Source organism: Zootermopsis nevadensis, unplaced genomic scaffold (assembly GCF_977971745.1).
Source record: "Zootermopsis nevadensis isolate Lab colony 2312 unplaced genomic scaffold, Znev_1.0 Znev_ptg000002l, whole genome shotgun sequence".
NCBI lineage: Eukaryota > Metazoa > Arthropoda > Insecta > Blattodea > Termopsidae > Zootermopsis > Zootermopsis nevadensis.
This window is the reverse complement of record NW_028259134.1, coordinates 14,774,732-14,794,896: the sequence shown is the minus strand read 5'-3', so window position 1 is coordinate 14,794,896 and position 20,165 is coordinate 14,774,732. Positions and strand designations below refer to the sequence as shown.

At 35.3% G+C, this 20,165-nt stretch overlaps 3 protein-coding genes across 14 annotated transcripts in view; 2 read left to right on the top strand and 1 right to left on the bottom strand.

The window, feature by feature from the left end:
• The first annotated feature begins 11 nt into the window (after positions 1–11).
• Positions 12–14,573, top strand: LOC110836632 (centrosomal protein of 120 kDa). Of its 3 annotated transcripts, XM_022078038.2 has the most exons (15): positions 12–365; positions 522–681; positions 1,345–1,480; positions 2,129–2,239; positions 3,703–3,897; positions 4,104–5,059; positions 6,745–6,991; positions 7,835–7,958; positions 8,661–8,758; positions 9,320–9,502; positions 11,565–11,663; positions 12,290–12,460; positions 13,007–13,167; positions 13,800–14,007; positions 14,189–14,573. In XM_022078038.2, the coding sequence occupies exons 1-15, from the start codon at positions 314–316 to the stop codon at positions 14,402–14,404; spliced, it is 3,117 nt and encodes a 1,038-aa protein (XP_021933730.1). In that variant the 5' UTR covers positions 12–313; the 3' UTR covers positions 14,405–14,573. The 3 variants fall into 3 exon arrangements, with proteins under 3 accessions (XP_021933730.1, XP_021933731.1, XP_021933732.1); XM_022078039.2 differs by lacking the exon at positions 522–681; XM_022078040.2 differs by lacking the exon at positions 522–681 and having other exon boundaries at positions 1,345–1,488.
• The window catches only part of LOC110836629 (putative ATP-dependent RNA helicase DHX34), a 36,793-nt gene continuing 26,418 nt past the window's right edge, over positions 9,791–20,165 (bottom strand). For 3 of the 10 annotated variants that reach the window (XM_087350606.1, XM_087350570.1, XM_087350614.1), the window contains 2 exons: positions 17,080–17,179; positions 9,791–16,219 (listed from right to left, as the gene is read on the bottom strand). The gene's annotated coding sequence lies outside the window, so the exon portion shown is untranslated. The remainder of the gene's footprint in view (positions 16,220–17,079; positions 17,180–20,165) is intronic. The other 7 variants (XM_087350588.1, XM_087350611.1, XM_087350583.1 and 4 more) reach the window with 7 other exon arrangements.
• LOC110836634 (alpha-galactosidase MYORG) lies at positions 15,619–19,819 on the top strand. Its single transcript, XM_022078043.2, has 6 exons — positions 15,619–15,709; positions 16,837–16,901; positions 17,076–17,192; positions 17,509–18,857; positions 19,274–19,430; positions 19,530–19,819. Exons 2-6 carry the CDS (start codon positions 16,874–16,876, stop codon positions 19,763–19,765), a joined length of 1,887 nt encoding a protein of 628 aa, XP_021933735.1. The 5' UTR covers positions 15,619–15,709; positions 16,837–16,873; the 3' UTR covers positions 19,766–19,819.

Here is a 20,165-nt window from a genome sequence, read left to right as displayed (position 1 = left end):
GACAGCACCTGCGCGCAAACAACTTCCGTCATTAACCGCGACAATTTATAGCCTATATGTTTGTTTACGCCATTACACCAGCCTTCATTTTTAATATATAAAATACCAGGTTCGAGACGGTAACCATACTGTAACATCATAATTTATTATATGAAATTAGGATTTCATTCATTAACAATAACATATCATTGACTCCGAATGTAGGGCCGTAACCATGGAAACAAAAACGTCAGGTTTAGATGCGTTGTAACCTAATAACATAAAGTTTAAACGTGATCTTTCAAACTGAAAAGTCAAATTTATCACATTATCAATGGAAGAGATTAATGGACAGGATATACGTATTATTCTTAACATTAAACAAGGTAAGTGACTTTAACTGACAATTGCTTACTTCAATAAGTTTTAGAAATCAACTTTATGTAAATATTTATGACTGCTCTTTAGAAAAAAAATCAGATTTCTAATTAAAATTGATAAGACTTTGTAACGGCACCTTGAAGTATAATATTGTTTTACAGGACGTGGGTTTGGCCATTTGAGTTTGGCACCACATGATGGAATTTTTATCACAGCCACCATAAATGAGAGCATTTTGAATACTGACGTGTTTCCCATAATTCAGGAACCAGTCTTTGATTTAGAATTGATCTGGGATTCGAGTAAGAAAGTTCTAAGACGGTAAATTATTCTCATGTACATTATAACTAACTAGATAGCTTACCGAACCCGAAGGTTCATCACCGACTTAACCAAAGCACTCCACCAGACCCTGTCCTGGGCCAACAAAATCCAGTCTCCTTCAACTTCTATCTCCCATAGATCCCGCCTGACGTTATCCTCCTATCTACGTCTAGGTCTCCCCAGTGGTCTCTTCCCCTCAGGCTTCCCAACCAATATAGTAAATTTAATTTTTTGTCATTAGAATTAGAACTTATTACATTCCATAATTGTAAGTAGTTCTCACAGACATCATGCTCAACAACAATATTTAAGCTGGTAGTTTTGTTTGAATTGTGTGAATAAACTGATAATGTACAGAAAGAACCCACAAAAAACTGACTACAAGAAATGCCATTCCACACCAAAAGCAAGAACCATATCTAAAAGTGTCTTATAAATGAACTTTAAAAATAAGAACATGTTGTAGTGGAAATATATATTCTTTATACAAGCTTGGATATTGTGTGTGTTTTGCATTGATTACTGTTCAACTTTTCTAGTGTACAGGACAGTAATTATTTATAGTACAGTCACTTTTGAGTCGTGAATATTAAAATATGAATGTTATTGGAGGGCTAAAATGTATACTTTAATGAAAATTCCAATTATTTTTATTTGCAGGTTGCGTACCAACAGATCTGCAATCAAGGTTCAGTGTTTCTCAGTAGATCACATGCACAAAGAAAGGAATTGTATTGGAAATCTTAAGATGGCTTTGCGGCAAGCACATTTTGTTCCATCTGGAAAATCTTATGCTGTAATTATGTAATGGGATACTGTTTTATGTAAATTACATGCAGTAACCACTAAGTATCAGAAACCTGAAAGTAAGGCAGTAGTTTGCGACAAGTTTGTTTTGGATTCAGGCCTCCCATGCAAGTCCACAGTGACTTCACTAAAATTACAAAATAAAGGCAGTGTTGAATGGGGGGGGGGGAGGTACAACTACAACAACAACAGTGTGCTGCATTATCAGAAAGCTTCAAACTTTAATTATTTTTTAGATCCCAAAATATTGATATAAAAGTTGGTATGATGTTATGAATAGTGATGAAGTATAAATTACCAGTAATTAGTACATATCATAATTACTGATGTGAGTGAAACTACAAAAAATGAACTTACTCTAATGTAGCAGATAAGAATAATTTAATGTATTTATAATACAGTAATAAATATAAGAGCATCCTGTTTTCAATGTATGATTGGTTTTTAACCACTTGGAAGTGGTCTTCTGGGTGGTGACACTGTAGTATCTTGGTGCTTGCCAATGTTTTTGGAAGGGAATGACCTCCATCTTCAGAGCTTCACAGTGTCACAACTCAAAAGACCACAATCTGTTATTTTACCACCAGTGGAATTTGAAGTACCATAATTTTAAGTGTTTGTTTCATATTTTGTTTAGGATATTGGGGAGTCTTGGTTGGAATGGCAAAAATTAAATGGGACAAAGCCACCTTGTCCAGAAATGCTTTGTAGCCTTAGGGTTGAAGGAAGACCAGAAATTCAAGAAAAGGTATATACATCATTTTTTATTATAATTTTACTCTTTCTCAATGCAACTACATAGTTTGTGGGAGTCTAGTGGTAAGGTCATCATCATCAGTTACCCTATCATTCAACACTATACAACCTACAGACTTTAAAAAGCATCATTAAACAAAGAATTGAACAGATTTCTATCCAATGGGTGCTGCTGCCTCAGAAATAACCAAGTCAGGACACACCAGAAAGAACTGAAAATCATACCAGAATGTGTTGGAAAGAATAATTACATATAACAAATTTGTGCTCTACACATGTATGTCATATCCCTCTGTACAGTCTAACACAGTATAATCTCAATTTTAGTGTTCATACCTCTAATTGTCATAATAGTCCCGTGCCGTCTGAGGCATCATGCTTCGGACCGGTGATACGGAATGCGCGCTGGCTTGAGTCTCGGGGAAAGAAATTTCTCATGAGATTTTTGACCGGTGTCAACCCAGAATCGTGAGGAAATTGGGGAGCTACAATGGGTAGCGTAATCTAGTCATGAAAACTGGCAGTGGCTGGGGGTTCGTCGTGCTGACCACACATCACCCTATATCTGGTTGGATGATTGTTCACCTCTGCTTAGGCATGTGAACGTGAGGCCAGCAGCCAGCTGGTCGGCTTTGGCTCTCAGAGGGCTATTACACCACAGATTATTATTAATTGTCATAATAAGTTTTGCAATATATTCTTTCTTGTACTTGTTCTCTTCATCACACCATATTTTGTTGCTTCTCCCTTATTATAGATCAGACATTCTTTATCTCTGTGCTCCTCTCTAAACATGTTTTAAATGTAGAGTCTCTATTATACTATGCTGTATTTATACATTCCCTCTGTCCAGTTTGTTATCAGCACAAATGAAACGGTGTTCCTACTCTAACACGATTCAAATGAACTAAAGACATAATGAGGATCTTTCCTTAATATTTTGCTTGTAATTGTTTTAAAAAATAAAGCCTGTTATAGTTACATTGGTATATCCTTGTTACGATATAAACCATAAGCGACTGCTTTAATTATCAAAAGAGCTCCTTCTACTGACACAGTCAAGCTGGAAAATATTTATATCAGGTGAGACTGATTTATAAATAATGTATTCTTATTGATAAAATATAAATGTAATATTAATTTATAACTTACCTTGTAACTTAAATTGATTAATAAAGGAAAAATCATACACTGTTGGAGGAACAGTCCCAAAAGGGAGCCTGAAGGGTGAAGAAACCACATATTTCTTTCACAGGTAATAACTGTCCTGTGAAAAAACTGCTGCACATTAAATTGTGAATATGTTCTCCTTTTTTCTTTCATATTTCTGATGCCCCTTGCCCAACAATCTCTCATTACTTTCTTATTTAATGTAAGTAAAATTAAAATATGACAGCTAAGTAATGCTTTTAATCATTGCAATAGAGATACCACTGCTAATAACTTATGTTTCAGGGCATCCAACTGCCTTCCAAGGATACCAATACTAAGAACAATCAGCAGAAGCAACCAGTAACTCAGCCTCTGAATGGCAGTCTTGTTACTCAGTTGCATTCTGACAAAGGTATTATCCAAATTGGTTCTGATGAAACAGCTACTGATAATTTTGAACTAACCATCTATGTGGGACAGGCAGTGAATTTGGACCTGGTGAGTTAAAATAAAAAAATAAAATATAATTCTGAGATGATATGATTATTTCAGCTTAAACAATATTTTAGACTTTTTCCTTGTCAAATAGTCCTGCACATACAACTGAACACTTTGCTCAAGGAAGGTAAATGGTAATTTTTGGATGATTTGTATATATCAGGGCAAATTATAATGGTGTCTCACATCTTCATTCTTTGTTCTAGCTTTTCCCAGGAAACTACAATGCAGAAAATAGGCACATAAGTTTTCATTACAGCATTATGGATTATGCTGTTGACACAGCAAAGATAGCTTTGACTGACATATACAAACCTGTACCTTTTAATAAGAAGATGGTAGTATCACTGCGTTCATCACTGGAGAACTTGCATCAGTACTTTTCAACTTCATCAAAATTAAGAATGAAACTTATAACTGGACAAGATGAAATTGGATTCACAGAAATATCCATGCAAGGATTGATACCAACAACAAGCAAGTCTGCCTTTTGTACTCTCAATGATGAAAGTACTGTTACAATTGAGAGTCCTTGTTTCCTTAAAGTATCTAATACTGGTGAAGTTCCAACATCACCAAGTGGTCTACAACCCTATATACATCTCAGAATTAGGCTTAAATACCAAAATATAGAATGGAATGACACTGACCAGGGTGAGGATCAATTCTGGGATATGGAGAATGAACCAGCAAGTTTACTTCGTAGTTCTAGCTATACAGTTCTTGATGCACCAATACAGTCAGTGTTCGAAGTGCCAAATGTTGATATACAAGACAGTGGTCATGTAAGTGGTCCAATAATACAGCATGGTGTCAGTATCAAAACAAATGATATTTCTGAGCAAAACACAAATAAGAATGTGCATAGAAGTGGTTACACGCAAAAGACAGGAGATGAAGTGGAGGCAGGGAATATGGCACAACTTTTGAAAGAAATGAAAGTGCCTTCAGGACAGAGTCAGTTATTTGTATCTGCTGGTCAGCTCAGATCACCATGTGCACAGATCATTAGTAAAGATTACCGTTCACAACGTATATTCCATGATAGTTCCACTCAGGCCCAAGAACAAACTGATGAACCGTACCATATATACAGTTTGGACATCACAATACAGACTGTTACCTTCCAACACCTTCCACCACGAAAGAGATGCTACTTCAAGTATGTGGTACATTTAACACACTTTCTTTGAATAAAATCATTTTTATATCTGTTAAGGAGGCAGGAGTGAACAAATACATGGTGATTTTTCATCCATACTGAAAAACTGTGGGTGACTATTAGAAATTATATTCTGTGCTACACATACATTTTGAATTATTCCATGTAAAACCTATAAGAATCGACAGGAATATTTTTACTGATCAGTTAACCAAGTAAACATTTCTTCAGCCTTGATTATAACTCAATAAGACTGTTGATGTTGGTCTTCTGGGTTGTACGACCATGTGGAGTTATAGCTGGATATCGATGTCTCTAAAGGTGGCGACTGACTTGTAACATTTGCCTGTAATGTAACGTGTTACAAATCGAGCATTACACAAGTGAAGACAGCGAACGGAGCTGCTCGATGCGAGCTGCTCACGCTCGCGGGCGCTCCATCGTGTTGTTGGTTTTTTCGCGAATCCCTTTGAGTGTTACATTACAAGTCAGTCAGTCAGTCGAGCGGCGTCGTAACGAGCATTCACGAGTTCTTTAGATAAGAGTAGCGTATTAAATGAAACAAAGATAACACAACCTCCACGTCCGACATATTGAATGAAATGAATGGAGCACACATGAGCACAGTCGAGCCGAGCGTTCAAAACGAGCATTCGATACGCCTCACCAGTTGTGGTGTAATGTAACATGCTCGCCGCGAATGTTACATTACAAGTAAATGTTACAAGTCAGTCGCCACCTTGAGAAGCACGCTGCCTCCACCTTTAGCACCAAAGATGAAGGCAGTATGTTCATCTCAAATTTTGGTATCTACCTACAAGTCCACAGTGTTAAAACCTGGAAGACCAACATTAACATCTTCAATGCGACCGCCTTCAAAATAACTTTTTAATGTTAACATAATTCTTGCTTTATTAATTAATACTTTTATTAAACATTACTTAATTGCACAGCAACATTCTACAGCCAAAATATACATATGTGGAAATTTTACATACAATAAGAAGAATGTTAAAAATGTTTTGTTCTTTCTTTATTATTTGTTCCTTGGTAATGAACAAAAGCCAAAATAAGAACATATTCTTTCCTGTGTTTGCTGTTTACCAAAAATGCATTTTATTTTAATGTCTGTGGGGTCCATTTTTCCATTGTTCAAGTTATACAAAAGAAAAAAATCTGTCTGAGGCCTTGTTTGATAGTCTGTAATATGAAATTGTTTTACAGATGTAGTTTTTGTCGGTAAGTAACTCAGATGTACAAGAATGAAAGAGAAGTATATTTTCACCACATTTCAGAGCATGCATCAAGTATTTATGAATATTATTTTTGTGAGTATGAACCAGCTAGTTCATTCAGTTATATAGTGACTGACTACAGGTTAGATGATTGGGGTTTGAGCCCTGTCAGGGGCAGAGGATTTCCTTCTTGCCTTTGCTTCCTGCCTAATGAGAACTGCGGGTAAAGCTGGCCAGGACATGATGCTGAGGTTAAATATGAGTAGGAGCTATGAGCTCCTCTCCCCCTGAGCACCTACATGGTGCACAATAGGATGGCTTTACTTTTACCTTATTGTTGTGAGTGTTCCATTTAAATCATTTTCCACAAAAATAAGGTCTCATACCACCTGTTTCTTAAACATCATATGGTAGACATATAAGAAAAATATTGCATTTCTTTTCATTTAGATTTCATCATCCCAAAGCACAGACAATCAGCAATTCTAATCCAGAGATCATAATAAAAGAAACAAACAAGAGCATTGGACTTCAAGATGTCAAATGTAAATTAACGTTTCTGTCAACACCTGGTGAAATAAACCATGTGTTGCTAGCATGGCCTCCCAAGATTAGTGTCTGTGACACAGTTCAAGGCCTTAGCACGCAACTAGCTGTTGGTACACTTAATATAGGTCCTGCCCTGGTGGAAAATTTGGTAAGTAATTGTCATAATCCTCTCATGGCTCTGTTGAGTTTTAGCATAGCTGGTGTTGGAAGAAAATTCTGACTCTGAGAAACTTTTCTTAATCTTCAGGGAAGGCAGAATCCCAATCCAGTAATTCCAACTTTTGAAGTAATTCAGTTCCACCAAGTTTCTCTGAATTCTTCAAATTTGTATTTCTTCTGTTAAAAATAAGTGATGAATAGTGTCAACAGGATAATGATTCACATGCTACATAAAATTAATTACAAATTTGTTACAAAGGTTACATAACTACACAAATATAAGGAAGATCTCACAGCAGTGAAGATGTCAATGTCAGGGCTGAAGATGGAGGTTCTATGTTACTCCAAAAAACTGATATCTACATACAAGTCCACATGGTTTTACAACCCAGAAAACCAAGTCACATGTCAAAATTCATATTTATCAGAATTACTGTTATTCATGATTTCAAGTGGGAATGGTTTTCTGCTGAAATTAATGATGTGCCTCTCAAGCAGTGACAGAATTATCTGTTGGAGCTGTAACTGAGCTCTGATGCACAGGAGCCTTGGCTTACACTTTGATGAATACAAGTCACAAGTTCTTAGTGTACTAAGATAGCTACAAGAAATAAAACAAGAGGAATTCTTTCACTGCACCCTACAACATGCATAATAGATACCTGAATCAGACAAGTTATATCTCAGAGAATATCATATAAGATCAAGCTGATTGGATGAAAATGTGTAGACCGTGATTCTTGCTGTAGTTAGCATGAGAGAAATTCTGGATAATAATTTTCCATTCAATCATCTTAAAACAAAATTATCATGAATTACATTTTATCTACAGAAGCTGTGCCACTATAACATACCTCTGATCGATCTGAGAACAGTGGAGGAAGTTGGCACCCTTGCTATTGGATTCACTCTAGATGATCTTGGACCCAAGCAGATTGAAGACAAGACTGTGCTAAGTACATACTCATGCATATTTAAAATTTGAACCAATAAATAATTATGCTATCATTTTTGCAAATTTATGCAGAAAGAATTCAAGATGAAAACACTGTTAGGAAAAGTAATGCCTTTCGGAAGGCACTAAGACTCTCATTAAGATATTAATTAATATTATGAAAATTTTTATGACATATCTGGGGAAAATTGAACAATATTCTACTAGCTTCTGATGAAGCACTTCAGCACACAGTTTAAGTTGACTGAACTAGTTCCATATGTGTGGTTGTATTCAAATCATTTTTGCACCTTGCATGTGCACATCTATGTACAAACCAAAATGCATCTGCTGCTATTTCTAAATTAACATTAGTTATATAGTAAGTCTTGACTTTATATTTAACCACATGCAAAATCATACTGGAGCATCATGTTATGAATGTAACTAAATATTATTAAGTGTCCATCTCCATACAACAAATAAATAAATTCATACTGGCATTTATTACATGCCTTCACATTATATTGACACATAATAGAGTAGTTTGTGAGGACAGCCAGAGGCCTGGAGATAGACAAATTATGTTTGAAACATGTTGCCTAGAAAAACAATCAATGGACACTTAACAATATTTAACTATGTTTTGCCAGCTTAAAATAAAGAGCAGCAAAACAATGTGTAACCTGAGTTACACTTCCATTACTTCTTTCCTTCCACCTAGATCTGGGATCTGCTACACTTGATGACCATTTTGTATTCAAAATTGTAGAGGAGCTAGAAGACTGGAAGGAGAGACAACAAGAACTCTTTAAAGCAGAGGTAATATATATTTCTAATATGTTCTGCCTCTGATTAACTGATTCTTGGATTATTTAACAATGTTGTTTCCATTGCATTAAATGCAATGCAAGGATGATCATAATTGGCGAGATGGCAAAAATTTGGAAGGAACTAAGTGTGACCTATTATAAGGTGCTCATCCAGCATATGTCTGGGTACAATGAGGAAAATCATGAAGAAACCTCAGATAGGATAACTGTAAACCCATCCAAAATGTTATCCCTAGTACAATTCTAGCTTGTTATCACTATACCATCCTGCTCAGTTTCCTGCTTATGTTTTTAATATAATCTGTTGTGCTAATTACATGACTGAACAGCCATTTCCTCTGTACACACAAGGATTGTTGAATCACCCGCTTCAACTTGATTAATCAATCAAAAGAACAGTTCTTACAGGATGACTGAAAACAAAAGCTGGGCTAATGTTTAGCCATGATTATTGCACTATCCCTTTTTCTGATTTAATTCACATTGGACAATTGTAAAAACAGTGTAACAGATGACTTCTGACAAGTATAGGGTATGATATGCATTCCAGTTGAAGAAGAAGGAGGAAGCTCATATCGCTGCATTGAATGAAGAATGGAAGAGACGACATATGGAAATTGAGAAAAATTTCAACCACAAAGTGGAAGAGTGTCAAAGGCTAGCACAATCTCTCAATGATACTACTGATGAACTCCGTCTCAAAACTTGTAAATGTGCTCAAAGAGAACAGGAAGTAAGTGAAATACAGAGATAAGTAAATGAACAGTATGTCACTTCTAAGTTAGTTATGAGTGCATATTAATCTTTTCACCATCATCAAGCTTTTTCATCATTTGACAAACATTTTATTCAGATTTTTCTAAATATCTAGCTTGAAAGTATCAGTAACATCTTTTATTTTGTCACTATCTACAGTCCACATTGGTGTTTTGTGTTTACATGTTCCCCTAATGAAGATGATGGCCTCTTGTTTATTGATGCTTATATGCTTTTATACTCCCTACAAATGAAATACAGAACATTTTACAAAGAAACATAAAAGTAATTTTATTAACTTCACTACTGACAGCTTTACATAGTTAATAACATTCATTATATAATAAACTGCTTTCTGTGTGTGCACACTTTTTTTTCCTTCCCCAATACATAAAAAAGTCTTGAATTAGTGCATGCATGTTTATACAACAACATTATTGGGCTGGATCCATTTTGGTAGGTGTTACACTCTGTGATCCAACTTCAGCAACTACCAAATTTACTGATTATTACTACATCATCTTGAAATAAGTTAAAAATATATTTTTTGGAAGAATGTGCTGAGTTGCCTGTATATTCTTGGAAATTGTGAATCATGGGAAAAACTAGGATGAAATGGGTAAAACAAACATTTGATTTTCATCACCAAAGAAGTTAATACTGCCTACTTTAAGAAATGAAGCAAGTAACACTGAAAAATGATATTTTAATTTGAATATTTCTTAATCTGAGTAAAAGTAATTTTTATGGCATACACTACATCAACTCTGTAAAGTAGGTATCTGTCACCACAGCATGATGCGTTCTCAGGTTGCGGAGGAGAAGATTTCTGGATATGGAGAGTAGCTGCAAATATATTGAATGAACAAGTCACCAACAGCCAACAAGGGGTGGTCCTGGAATGTTAGGAGTCTATAGGGCAGGCTCTTTGAAGACAGTATTAAGGGAATTAGCAAAATGTAAGTTAGATTCAGTGGGAGTACAAGAGGACACAGATGTTATTAAACCAGCAGATGATTATAAATTCTATGGAAATGGGGATGTTGATCATTGCTTGTGGATAGGCTTTTCCATACACACAGTCAGCAGTTACACAGTAAATTAATGCTGGTAGGTACATTCCCGGAATTGTTTGACTAGACAGGCAAAGTTAATCATAAACAACATAGGGTAATGTACAAAACAGTCACACCAACTAGCTAATGTGGAATTACATATACCTCTCAATATTCCCTATTTTGTTCCCTCTCAATTCATTCCCTTCCAAAATTTTGGATTTTTTCTTGCCTCACATCTCTCGTTGCTTGCAAGTAGTTACATACCACATAATTTCAGGTTTGTTAATACCAGGACCAGTTGTACATATGCCCATACATTATAGAATCAACAACAACTTTACTTCAACATTTACATTTTAACACTTCAACTACTGACTACATGTAACAAATTTTTTACCCAAACTTTTAATATTTCAACATTTGAATAATATATATTTTATCTACAGCATTAACAAACTCCAAGTATTTATAGAAACACCACTATAATATATCATAAGCTTAAAGATGTAACTACTGACTATGCTATACATAGTATAATTTATACACACATATATTTACCTTTATTGTTATAATGTAATGTAACCAAAATTGTGGATGTTGTTTTATCACTTACTCTTATGCCTTTAGATTAATTTATGACAGGCATGGTATCATCTGATTACACACTTGCTTAAAATACTTAAATTGGCTTCTGTTTATTTTTACACAATGGAATATACACTGCACAGTATTTGGTGTCCAATTTTAAGGTCACGCCCTTTCCTATGACTTTCCTTCAAATGAACTGCTGAATGGGCCAGGTGAAAAATCTCCCAGTCCCCATACTTCTAGAACCCAAAACTGTACTGTACCTAGGACATGGTCACTTTAAAGCTTATTTCAAATAAGCATATGAAGTTCAGCATGAATATATTGAAAATTAATTTGAAATTCCTGAGATAATCATATTAATTGCAATGCTTATGAAATTGTTTATTTCAGTTAAACAGGTATAAGGAGATAATAGAACGAAAATATAAATTGAAGGTTTTGGAGATGAAGGATGCAATTAAAAGAATAGAAGGTGACTTCTCCCTCAAGGTAACAGAATTTTAATAACATTCTGGTTTAAAATGTTGAGGGCCAATGGCATAAAATTTTGCCTGTCTCACTCTTCCATTAGACCATCATTTCAACACTCAGTCTTTGAATTACGAGCTTTTGTATTTCTTATTATTTTTAACAGGAATGAACAAATTTTTGTTTATTGCTTGGGCTGTTTTACTAAGACAGTGTAGACTTGTAGATGTTCTAATATTCCCTGTCTAGATGGCATGTAAGATTACAGATATGAAAATAAAATTGTCAGCATGCCAGGGGTAGTAGGAGCAGTAAGTCTGTCCATGTCCCTTGTTGAATAAAAAAGGATTTCTTGCAGACAGTGATTTCAACCTGGATGTAAATAACTGTGTTTATAGTGACTGACAGTTTGTAAATAATAGTGAAAATAGTAACTGTAAGATTCTTTTAGCCACATTTGTTTTCAAACCATATTTTGGAAGTAAGAAAAGTGATAACAAGATGGTTGGTGTGCAGATCTTTATCATGTTGCTTGTTTGCTGTACATTCACGTATGTTGGCAACCACCTAGCTGTCCCTAAAAGTATTATAAAGGAAATATGATTACCTTATTGAATTAATATTTAACATGTTATTTCCTTATTTAGTGTGTTAAACTGGAGAGGGATAAAGAAGATCTGGAAGACAAGATTTTGAGAACAGAGAAAGAAAATGCTGAACTGAAAGAAACAATAACAGCGCAGGAACATAGTCTGAATAAAATTAAGAAAGCCTCCCTGAAGAAGGACCAAACTGACTTATCCTTATTACAGGAGCTGGTATTGTGTCTATTTTGTAACAAAGCACAAGCAACTGCTAGCTCTTCTATTTCATTCTCTGTCTACATATAATAACTCTGCTATGGACAAATTTTAAGTTTGTCAAAACTGGACTATCATGCACGCACACACTCTCTGAGAGTAATTTTTCAAATATTCATTAAATTTAACTTGTTGATTATAAATTTGGCATTTGTGGAGATATGTTGAAATTGTAAACTTTTTAATGACTTTTAATAAATTTCAGGTTTAAGTGTTATTACTAAAATCCATTGATAAAACTGAATTTTGGCCAAATTTGACAATGACTATTTGGAATTTGTGGAGATACGTAAGAACTGAACAATTTTTAATGAATTTCAGATTTAAGTTTTCTTACTGACATCCATCCATAAAACAATTTTGGCCAAATTTGACAATATCACAATTTTCATACATACTTTCCTCTAGCTATTAGGCCCATTGATTGCAAATATGGTATATGTGGAGATATTTAAGAATGTAACATGTCTTTATGTAACTATATAATGTGTATTACTTTCACAGAAATCAACAGAAGAGAAATTAGAATCAGCATTGAAAGCCAAGTCATTTTTCAAAGAGCAATGGGCTAGAGCATTTCGAGAAATTAATCATTTAAAAAATGAACATCAACAAGACATTCAGATCCAGATTAAACACAACAAAGAAGAACTAAGAGATTTGGGGTAAATTTTCTTATTAATCATACATATAATGCCAGTTTTTGTACCTGAATTGTCTTATTTTACAATTGTATTTGTCTCCTAGAGATATGACATGGTGCCACTAAAATTTGGGTAATATCATTTAATTATTGTCTCTGCTCTGTGCGGATATATGGGTCCTTGTCACTGCATCACGACACATCCTCAGATTGTGGATGGAGGGGAACGCATCCAGATATGGACAGTATGTGCAAGTATGCTGTATAAGCAGCTGCAAACAGCCAATATGGGCTGGTCCTCAAGCTTAGGGAGTGGGTGGGGAGCTAACAACTTCTTACCATAGAATCTAGCATGTAACAACATTTTACATAGGGCTTTGGACTTGATAGATTTTTTGAAATTACCTACGCAATGGAAAAATAACATGAGATGTGGGACTTATGTCAGGCTCAGTGAAAACAGCAGCAAGGGAATTAGCAAAATATAAATGACATGTAGTGTGAGTACAGGAGGTCAGATGGGACAAGAGTCTCACTGAAGCAGCAGATGATTATACATCTATGAAAATGGTAATTGTCAGTTAGGAACAGGCAGTTTACTGAACCAGCCAACTCTAATTTAAGGTAACATAACAATCCATGCATTATATTCAGTTTGCAGCATTTACTAAGTAAAGGTGAGCAGGGGATGAAAGAAGACCAGTCAATGATCCAGCAACTACGAAGTGAGATGAACACAATCCACACAAACTGTGGTCTGGGAGACACCAGCCAGCAAAACAATGAAATCGTTAATCCACACGTAGCACCTCAGCATCATCTTCCTAACAGTGCTCGAAAGCATTTGCTGCATTCAGAAAAGGTATGAAATGTTTCAGCAAATGTTTCCTTCAGGAAACTAAAGCTGAAAAAAATATCCAATACATGAATGCACACATTGTTGCCACAAAGTAGTAGTAAGTAGACTAGTATAGCAGTAACAACAGAGATTTATATTCAGAAGGTACAACTAATCAATGACAGATTTCTGTTTTGTGTTTCAGCCCAATTCAGATGCCAGTTTAAACAGACCCACCTCCTTACAGCAGAAGATGCATGAACCACAGATCAGTGCCCTTGTAGAAGAGCGAGACACGCTCATGAATACAGGCACCTACTCACTTCAGGATCCAGTAATCGTCAAGCTGAATGAGGAAATAAGGACTCTCCTTCTGAATTATAATGAAGTAACGGAGGAACAAAAACTGACACTCTTGTAACTCAAACTAGAAGACTTGTTGACTGGAGGGATGGTGCATTTATGTATATAAAATGATTGAATATTTTTATATGATTTTGTGAGAAGAAAACCTTTCTGTATCCCCTAAGTACAATATTCTAAAATCATGTAATCTATTTATACAAATAAAATCTGTGTGATGTGAGAAACTGTTTATTCACTTTGTGATAAGATAATAACAGGGCTGGGAGACTGGAGTGAACCAACTACATTGACACCAACTATTGCAGTTATGCTTGTATTAAACAAGACAGAAAAATATTTTTTTACAAGATCTGTATGAATTTCCATTGCCTTGCCACTCTAATATATCAAGCCAGAGTCACTTTCTTGTTTCACAAAAACTGCCTGAGCATCAAGCCTACACCATATGTACGATTTCAGGTTCTCACAGCAATAAGTATGAATATGACTGTCTACTGGGATGTTGCACTATGTAATCTGATAGAAATTCACTGATGTTTCAGAAGTGTTTACTGCCTCCCTCATCAGTGCAAGCACCCTGATGATGGAGGCATTAAACACCTCTGAAGCATCAGTCAGTTTCTACCAAACCATACAGTGCACCATCCTAGAAGACAGCCATCTCCACAGACCTTAGTTTACACAACTCTCTTCTAAGTTTACCAAATCATACAAGTGGGCCAATAGCATATCTAAGATTTCAATTTGGAGTAGGGGGGGCAATATACTGAAAAATACATTTTAAAAACTACATTAAATATGAAGATTTCCGTCTTCTGGGTTGTTGCGCTGTGTAGTCTGGTTGATGTTAACCAACGTTTCAGAGGTCATACTGCCTCCGTCATCAGGGCGATGAATATAATCTTACATACATTAAATATATTCACAAAGTGGTTATACTATTGACATGTTTTCCTCCAAATAAGTATTTTTTCGTAAATACATTTTCTCAAAAAGAAAACAATATTTTCATGTTGTCCCAGGTATTGCAAGGGGGTTTTAACCTGGAAATCCCATCTCTAGATTTCGACCTCCTGTTGTGGTTTCCCTCATATATCTTACTGTCCTGCACCATTCTTTAAAGTTGCAGGAATAACATCTGCATTTCATAGAATAGTTGAACAAGATAAACGTCTTTCTGATAAGTATTTGGGTTTGATCAATATGGCGATTCAGTTATCATTTAGTAAACACTGTTCTGAAGTATTATCCTGTGTGTTTATTTGAGTGGCATTACAGACTGTATTGAATGTGACTAAAATGATTTTTGTAAAGCACTTCAAATGAACAGTTCTTCCTTGATTGCACAACATCCATGCAGGTAAGAAAATATTCTGACCAATACAAGAACACAATGATGGTATACAGTGGGATATATATTTTAGTTACTTTCTCCCAGACAGATATACCTCTTTTGATGTATATAAGAATGATATAACATTAATTATGTTTTCCAGATATAGTTTCTTGTATTCCATATAAAAAAGTTTCATAAAATAAAGGTGACATATTAAATAGACTTGTTTAATACAGTTACACAGTTGTTTCACATTTTCACACAGATAAACTACTACAATCAACAGAGTTATTATGCAACAGTCATTCTGATTAAGGTTTCACCTCTACTAGGCAATGGCTGGAAAATACCCACAGAATATGTGGCATTATAAAAATCATACAATGATAATGAGAGGCAGACATGTTCACTAGAATATCAGGGATGGCATCACTAACCTTTTAGTCCAGTGTGAAACAGGTCTGTGGCAGAGGGGAATATGCTACGTGCTGTAACAGGAAAGGCATAAACTGGTAGAAATTAGAAGTATGGAACCTGAAAGATTACAGATGGAAAGCTGTAAAAGGATTGTACCCCATGTGCAATGACTTGGAAGATGCTAAAATTTATGGAGAAACTGCAGGTTGGGGGATGAGAAGAAATATATTATTAACAATTAAGAACTCTTAATTAACAATGTTAAGAATTCTAATTTTACAAATTTTAATGTTATAATAATTTTAATATTTTGTAATAATGATTTCTTTTTTATAAATTGTTTACGATAACTTAACAGTTTCTTACATCCTACATTCAAGGATATTGGAAATTACATGTTCAAAATGAGAGAAAAATGAGATAAACATGTGGACAGAAAAAGATTATGGTCTCTTTCAAAGTAATTGTCTGGAATGTCTACGAGAAATCTTGAAAATCCTCAGTCAATGCTCCATTGAAGACCTAAACAAAATACTCCCCAAATTCAAGTTATGTGCATCACCTATGCTTCAAACTTCTCACTTCCTTCATGGCCACACTGCCCCATAATAAGGTACAAGGTCGTGTTTAATGAAAACATAGAAATAAACATACAAAAAGCATATTTTTGAAAATATATGCAGGAAAATGTATGTAGAGGTCATTATTTAAGTTTTGTTTATTTTAAATTTCAGGGAATCACTTTCAGCCTATGTATTATGAGTTCAAAACATGCAAGTGACAACTGAAATATCTGCAGGTATGTGGCAATGTGAAATGCATATAATTACTATTCAAGAGAAATAACTACCATCCTTTTGTTCTTTTGGCTGCCTGCATAAATCTGATCTCAAAAATCCTGCACCTTAAAACAAATTCATAAATATGCAAAAATAAGTTATTTAAGTTACTGATTACATTAAAAATTTAACAGTTACTTGTCTACTGTTGTCTGTGCTGAGAACCAATGCAGATCACTATGACTATCCGACTGCAACCCTGGAATTTCTCCAAGTTTCTCGAGGGCAGTACTTTAGCCTGAGAAAGAAAGGTAAGAATAGCGATGAAAGGGTTTGGGATAAGTAAAGAGAGTACATATTTTTCAAGGTCATGTGCTTTTCTATTTACCTACTTTAGAACCTGACTTTTTTATGATGTATAAAATTTTAATTTGATCTTTCACTATAAAAATGTATTGCCACAATTTTCTGTTAACATACTGTACTTATTCAATGAGACCACTTAGAGACATTTCATGCCATGATAATACCCTCAATCTTATGCACTACTACTTCACATAACTCAATGAAGCATTCATAAATCCTGCAAATTAAATGAGCTAACACCCTGTAAACTTCTTATTTCAGGTGGTACTGTAGTACTGAAGGGACATGTCAGTTGTGGATTATCACATGCTAACATTACAACCACACAAACTGCATCATGTTTCCATTTTTCCACAATTGGAACTTCAGTTGATGATGTTCTTGAAGACTGCATTGATTTAGATGAGGCTCATTGGTACGGTGGCCCAGAACAGTACAACCAATACTGGCCTTTGGATCAGGTTACATTTGATGACTATTCTTTTGTTACCAAGTCCCAAAATAGCCAAGGAATTGCAGAGCCCTACTGGGTCTCATCTAAAGGCATTTACATTTATGTACAACCAAGAGTTCCATTGTTCATTGATATGAACAATAAAGCCATCAAGAAGCTCTGCCTCAGAGCTAAAAGTGTGGCACCTTATCCAAATACAATTAAACCTACTCTCAATTATACCATTTGTTCCTATCAAAATGCTAGAGAAGCTCATGAACATGCTGCTCGAGCAGTTCTGGGAAAGCCCAGTGGTTATCCTGATGAGCGTATGATAAGAAATCCCATTTGGTCAACATGGGCCAGGTACAAAAAAGATGTTAATGAGACAGCTATTTTGAATTTTGCAGAACAGATTCTAGCACATAACTTCAACAACAGTCAATTAGAGATTGATGATAATTGGGAAGAATGTTATGGAGCCCTTTCTTTTGGGCAAAGCAAGTTTCCAAATCCTAAGAATCTGACTGACACCCTGAAAGCAAAAGGTTTCAGGGTCACCCTATGGGTTCATCCATTTATCAATGTTATGTGTAATCCATGGTTTCAAGAGGCAGAGATTAAAGGTTACTTTGTACATAACACAGACAACAGTACATATACCTCCTGGTGGAATGGGGTTGGTGGTATCATTGACTTCACAAACACAAATGCTGTCAAATGGTATGTTAGTCGCCTGAAGACACTGAAGGAAGAAAGTGGAATTGATTCATTCAAGTTTGATGCTGGTGAAACAAGCTGGCTACCACAACTCCCACGACTCAATGCCAGTTTGAAGGAAATACCAGGAATATACACAAAACGTTATGTACAAACAGTATCCAAATTTGGACCAATGATAGAAGTCAGAGTTGGACAGCAAAGTCAGAATTTGCCAAACTTTGTACGCATGCTGGATAAAGATACTAGATGGGGCATAAACAATGGACTTAAAACTCTAGTAACAACATTATTACAAATGAATATGGTTGGATATTCTTTGGTGCTCCCTGATATGATTGGAGGAAATGGCTATGGAAAAACACCTACAAAGGAACTCTTCATTCGCTGGCTGCAGGCAAATGTATTCATGCCTTCACTGCAATACTCTTATGTGCCATGGGATTTTGATAATGAGGTAAGATTTTTATACTTCCTCTTCAATGCCTGGTGAATAGTGGTATTCAGTAACACCAGTGCAGACATTTGAATGAGTGACTTTTAGTCTTCCATAAAGGAGTAGCATGAATTATGCTTTGTCTCCTCTACTAGTGTAGGTTTACACTTTCAAATTGTGACTCCCTGCTCATTAGGTCCAGTTTTCTGAATGGTGCTTGATGACTTAGGTCACTGAATAGACTCACTCAACTGATACAAATCAGCAAAAAGATTCATTTTGTACATCTCTGTAGTTAGAAAGTTACTGGTAGGTATAAAGTCTACATATTACATGAGTTATAAAATGCATCTACTTATGATCAGCTTTTAATGTGTATAAATCTAATAATTATGATCTTATAATTATTATAATACAGCCTTCTCTATTGTACACAGACTGTAGAGATTTGTAGGAACTATACAGATTTGCATGCCCAATATGCTAACAAAATCATAGAGCTAGCTGTTAAGGCAACACAAGATGGATCTCCTATCAACCCTCCAATCTGGTGGATAGATCCTACAGATGAGACTGCACAAGTCGTAGAATCAGGTTGGTCTGAAGTTCAACTGTACAATTCTGAGCCTGTCATTTATTTAATATAAAACATGACATTACTTATAATTTTCAATTTCTTCTTCACTTCCTCAGAGTTTCTACTTGGAGAGGATATTCTTGTAGCTCCAATGCTGGATGAAGGTGCTACAAGTCGTGACATTTACTTACCCACTGGACAATGGCAAGACAAACTCCGATCACACACATTAACTGGGCCAACTTGGCTCAGAAATTACAAAGTAGCTTTGAATGAGCTGGCATATTTCAAAAGAATACCAAACTTACCAGAAGATTTAAACCCTGTTACAGACAGTGTAATCAAGACATAACTATCTTAAAATTATTGTAGCCATTAATTAAAGCATAGTAAATTTAAATGTAAATTTTTGGTATGTATTACCCTTTACTGTACAGGAATTGGGAATTTAAACCTCAATTCTATGGGATTGCAAGCTGGAATTCAACTCTGAGGGGAAATGGTTAGCACAGGGGGTCATTAAAAATCAAATAGGATTTGGGGCTCTCATAACCGCAAATGTGATGATGGCTGCTGGGTTGGAGTGTCATGTTGTCTGGTAGAAGTTTACTGACGTTTCAGAGTTACTTGCAACCTTGATCATCAGTGGATGATCGTCCTGATGATAGAGGCAGCAAGCACATCAGAAACGACAGTAAACTTCTGCCAGACTAAATGGTGCTACAATCTAGAACACTGCCACCTTATTAAAA

Coding starts and splice junctions, on each gene's coding strand:
- LOC110836632 (XM_022078038.2), top strand. CDS start 314: ATGGAAGAGATTAATGGACAGGATATACGTATTATTCTTAACATTAAA. Junction 1,481..2,128: donor CATCTGGAAAATCTTATGCT/GTAATTATGTAA, acceptor TATTTTGTTTAG/GATATTGGGGAGTCTTGGTT. Junction 3,898..4,103: donor AGGCAGTGAATTTGGACCTG/GTGAGTTAAAAT, acceptor TCTTTGTTCTAG/CTTTTCCCAGGAAACTACAA.
- LOC110836634 (XM_022078043.2), top strand. CDS start 16,874: ATGCAAGTGACAACTGAAATATCTGCAG. Junction 17,193..17,508: donor CTTTAGCCTGAGAAAGAAAG/GTAAGAATAGCG, acceptor TTCTTATTTCAG/GTGGTACTGTAGTACTGAAG. Junction 18,858..19,273: donor CATGGGATTTTGATAATGAG/GTAAGATTTTTA, acceptor TATTGTACACAG/ACTGTAGAGATTTGTAGGAA.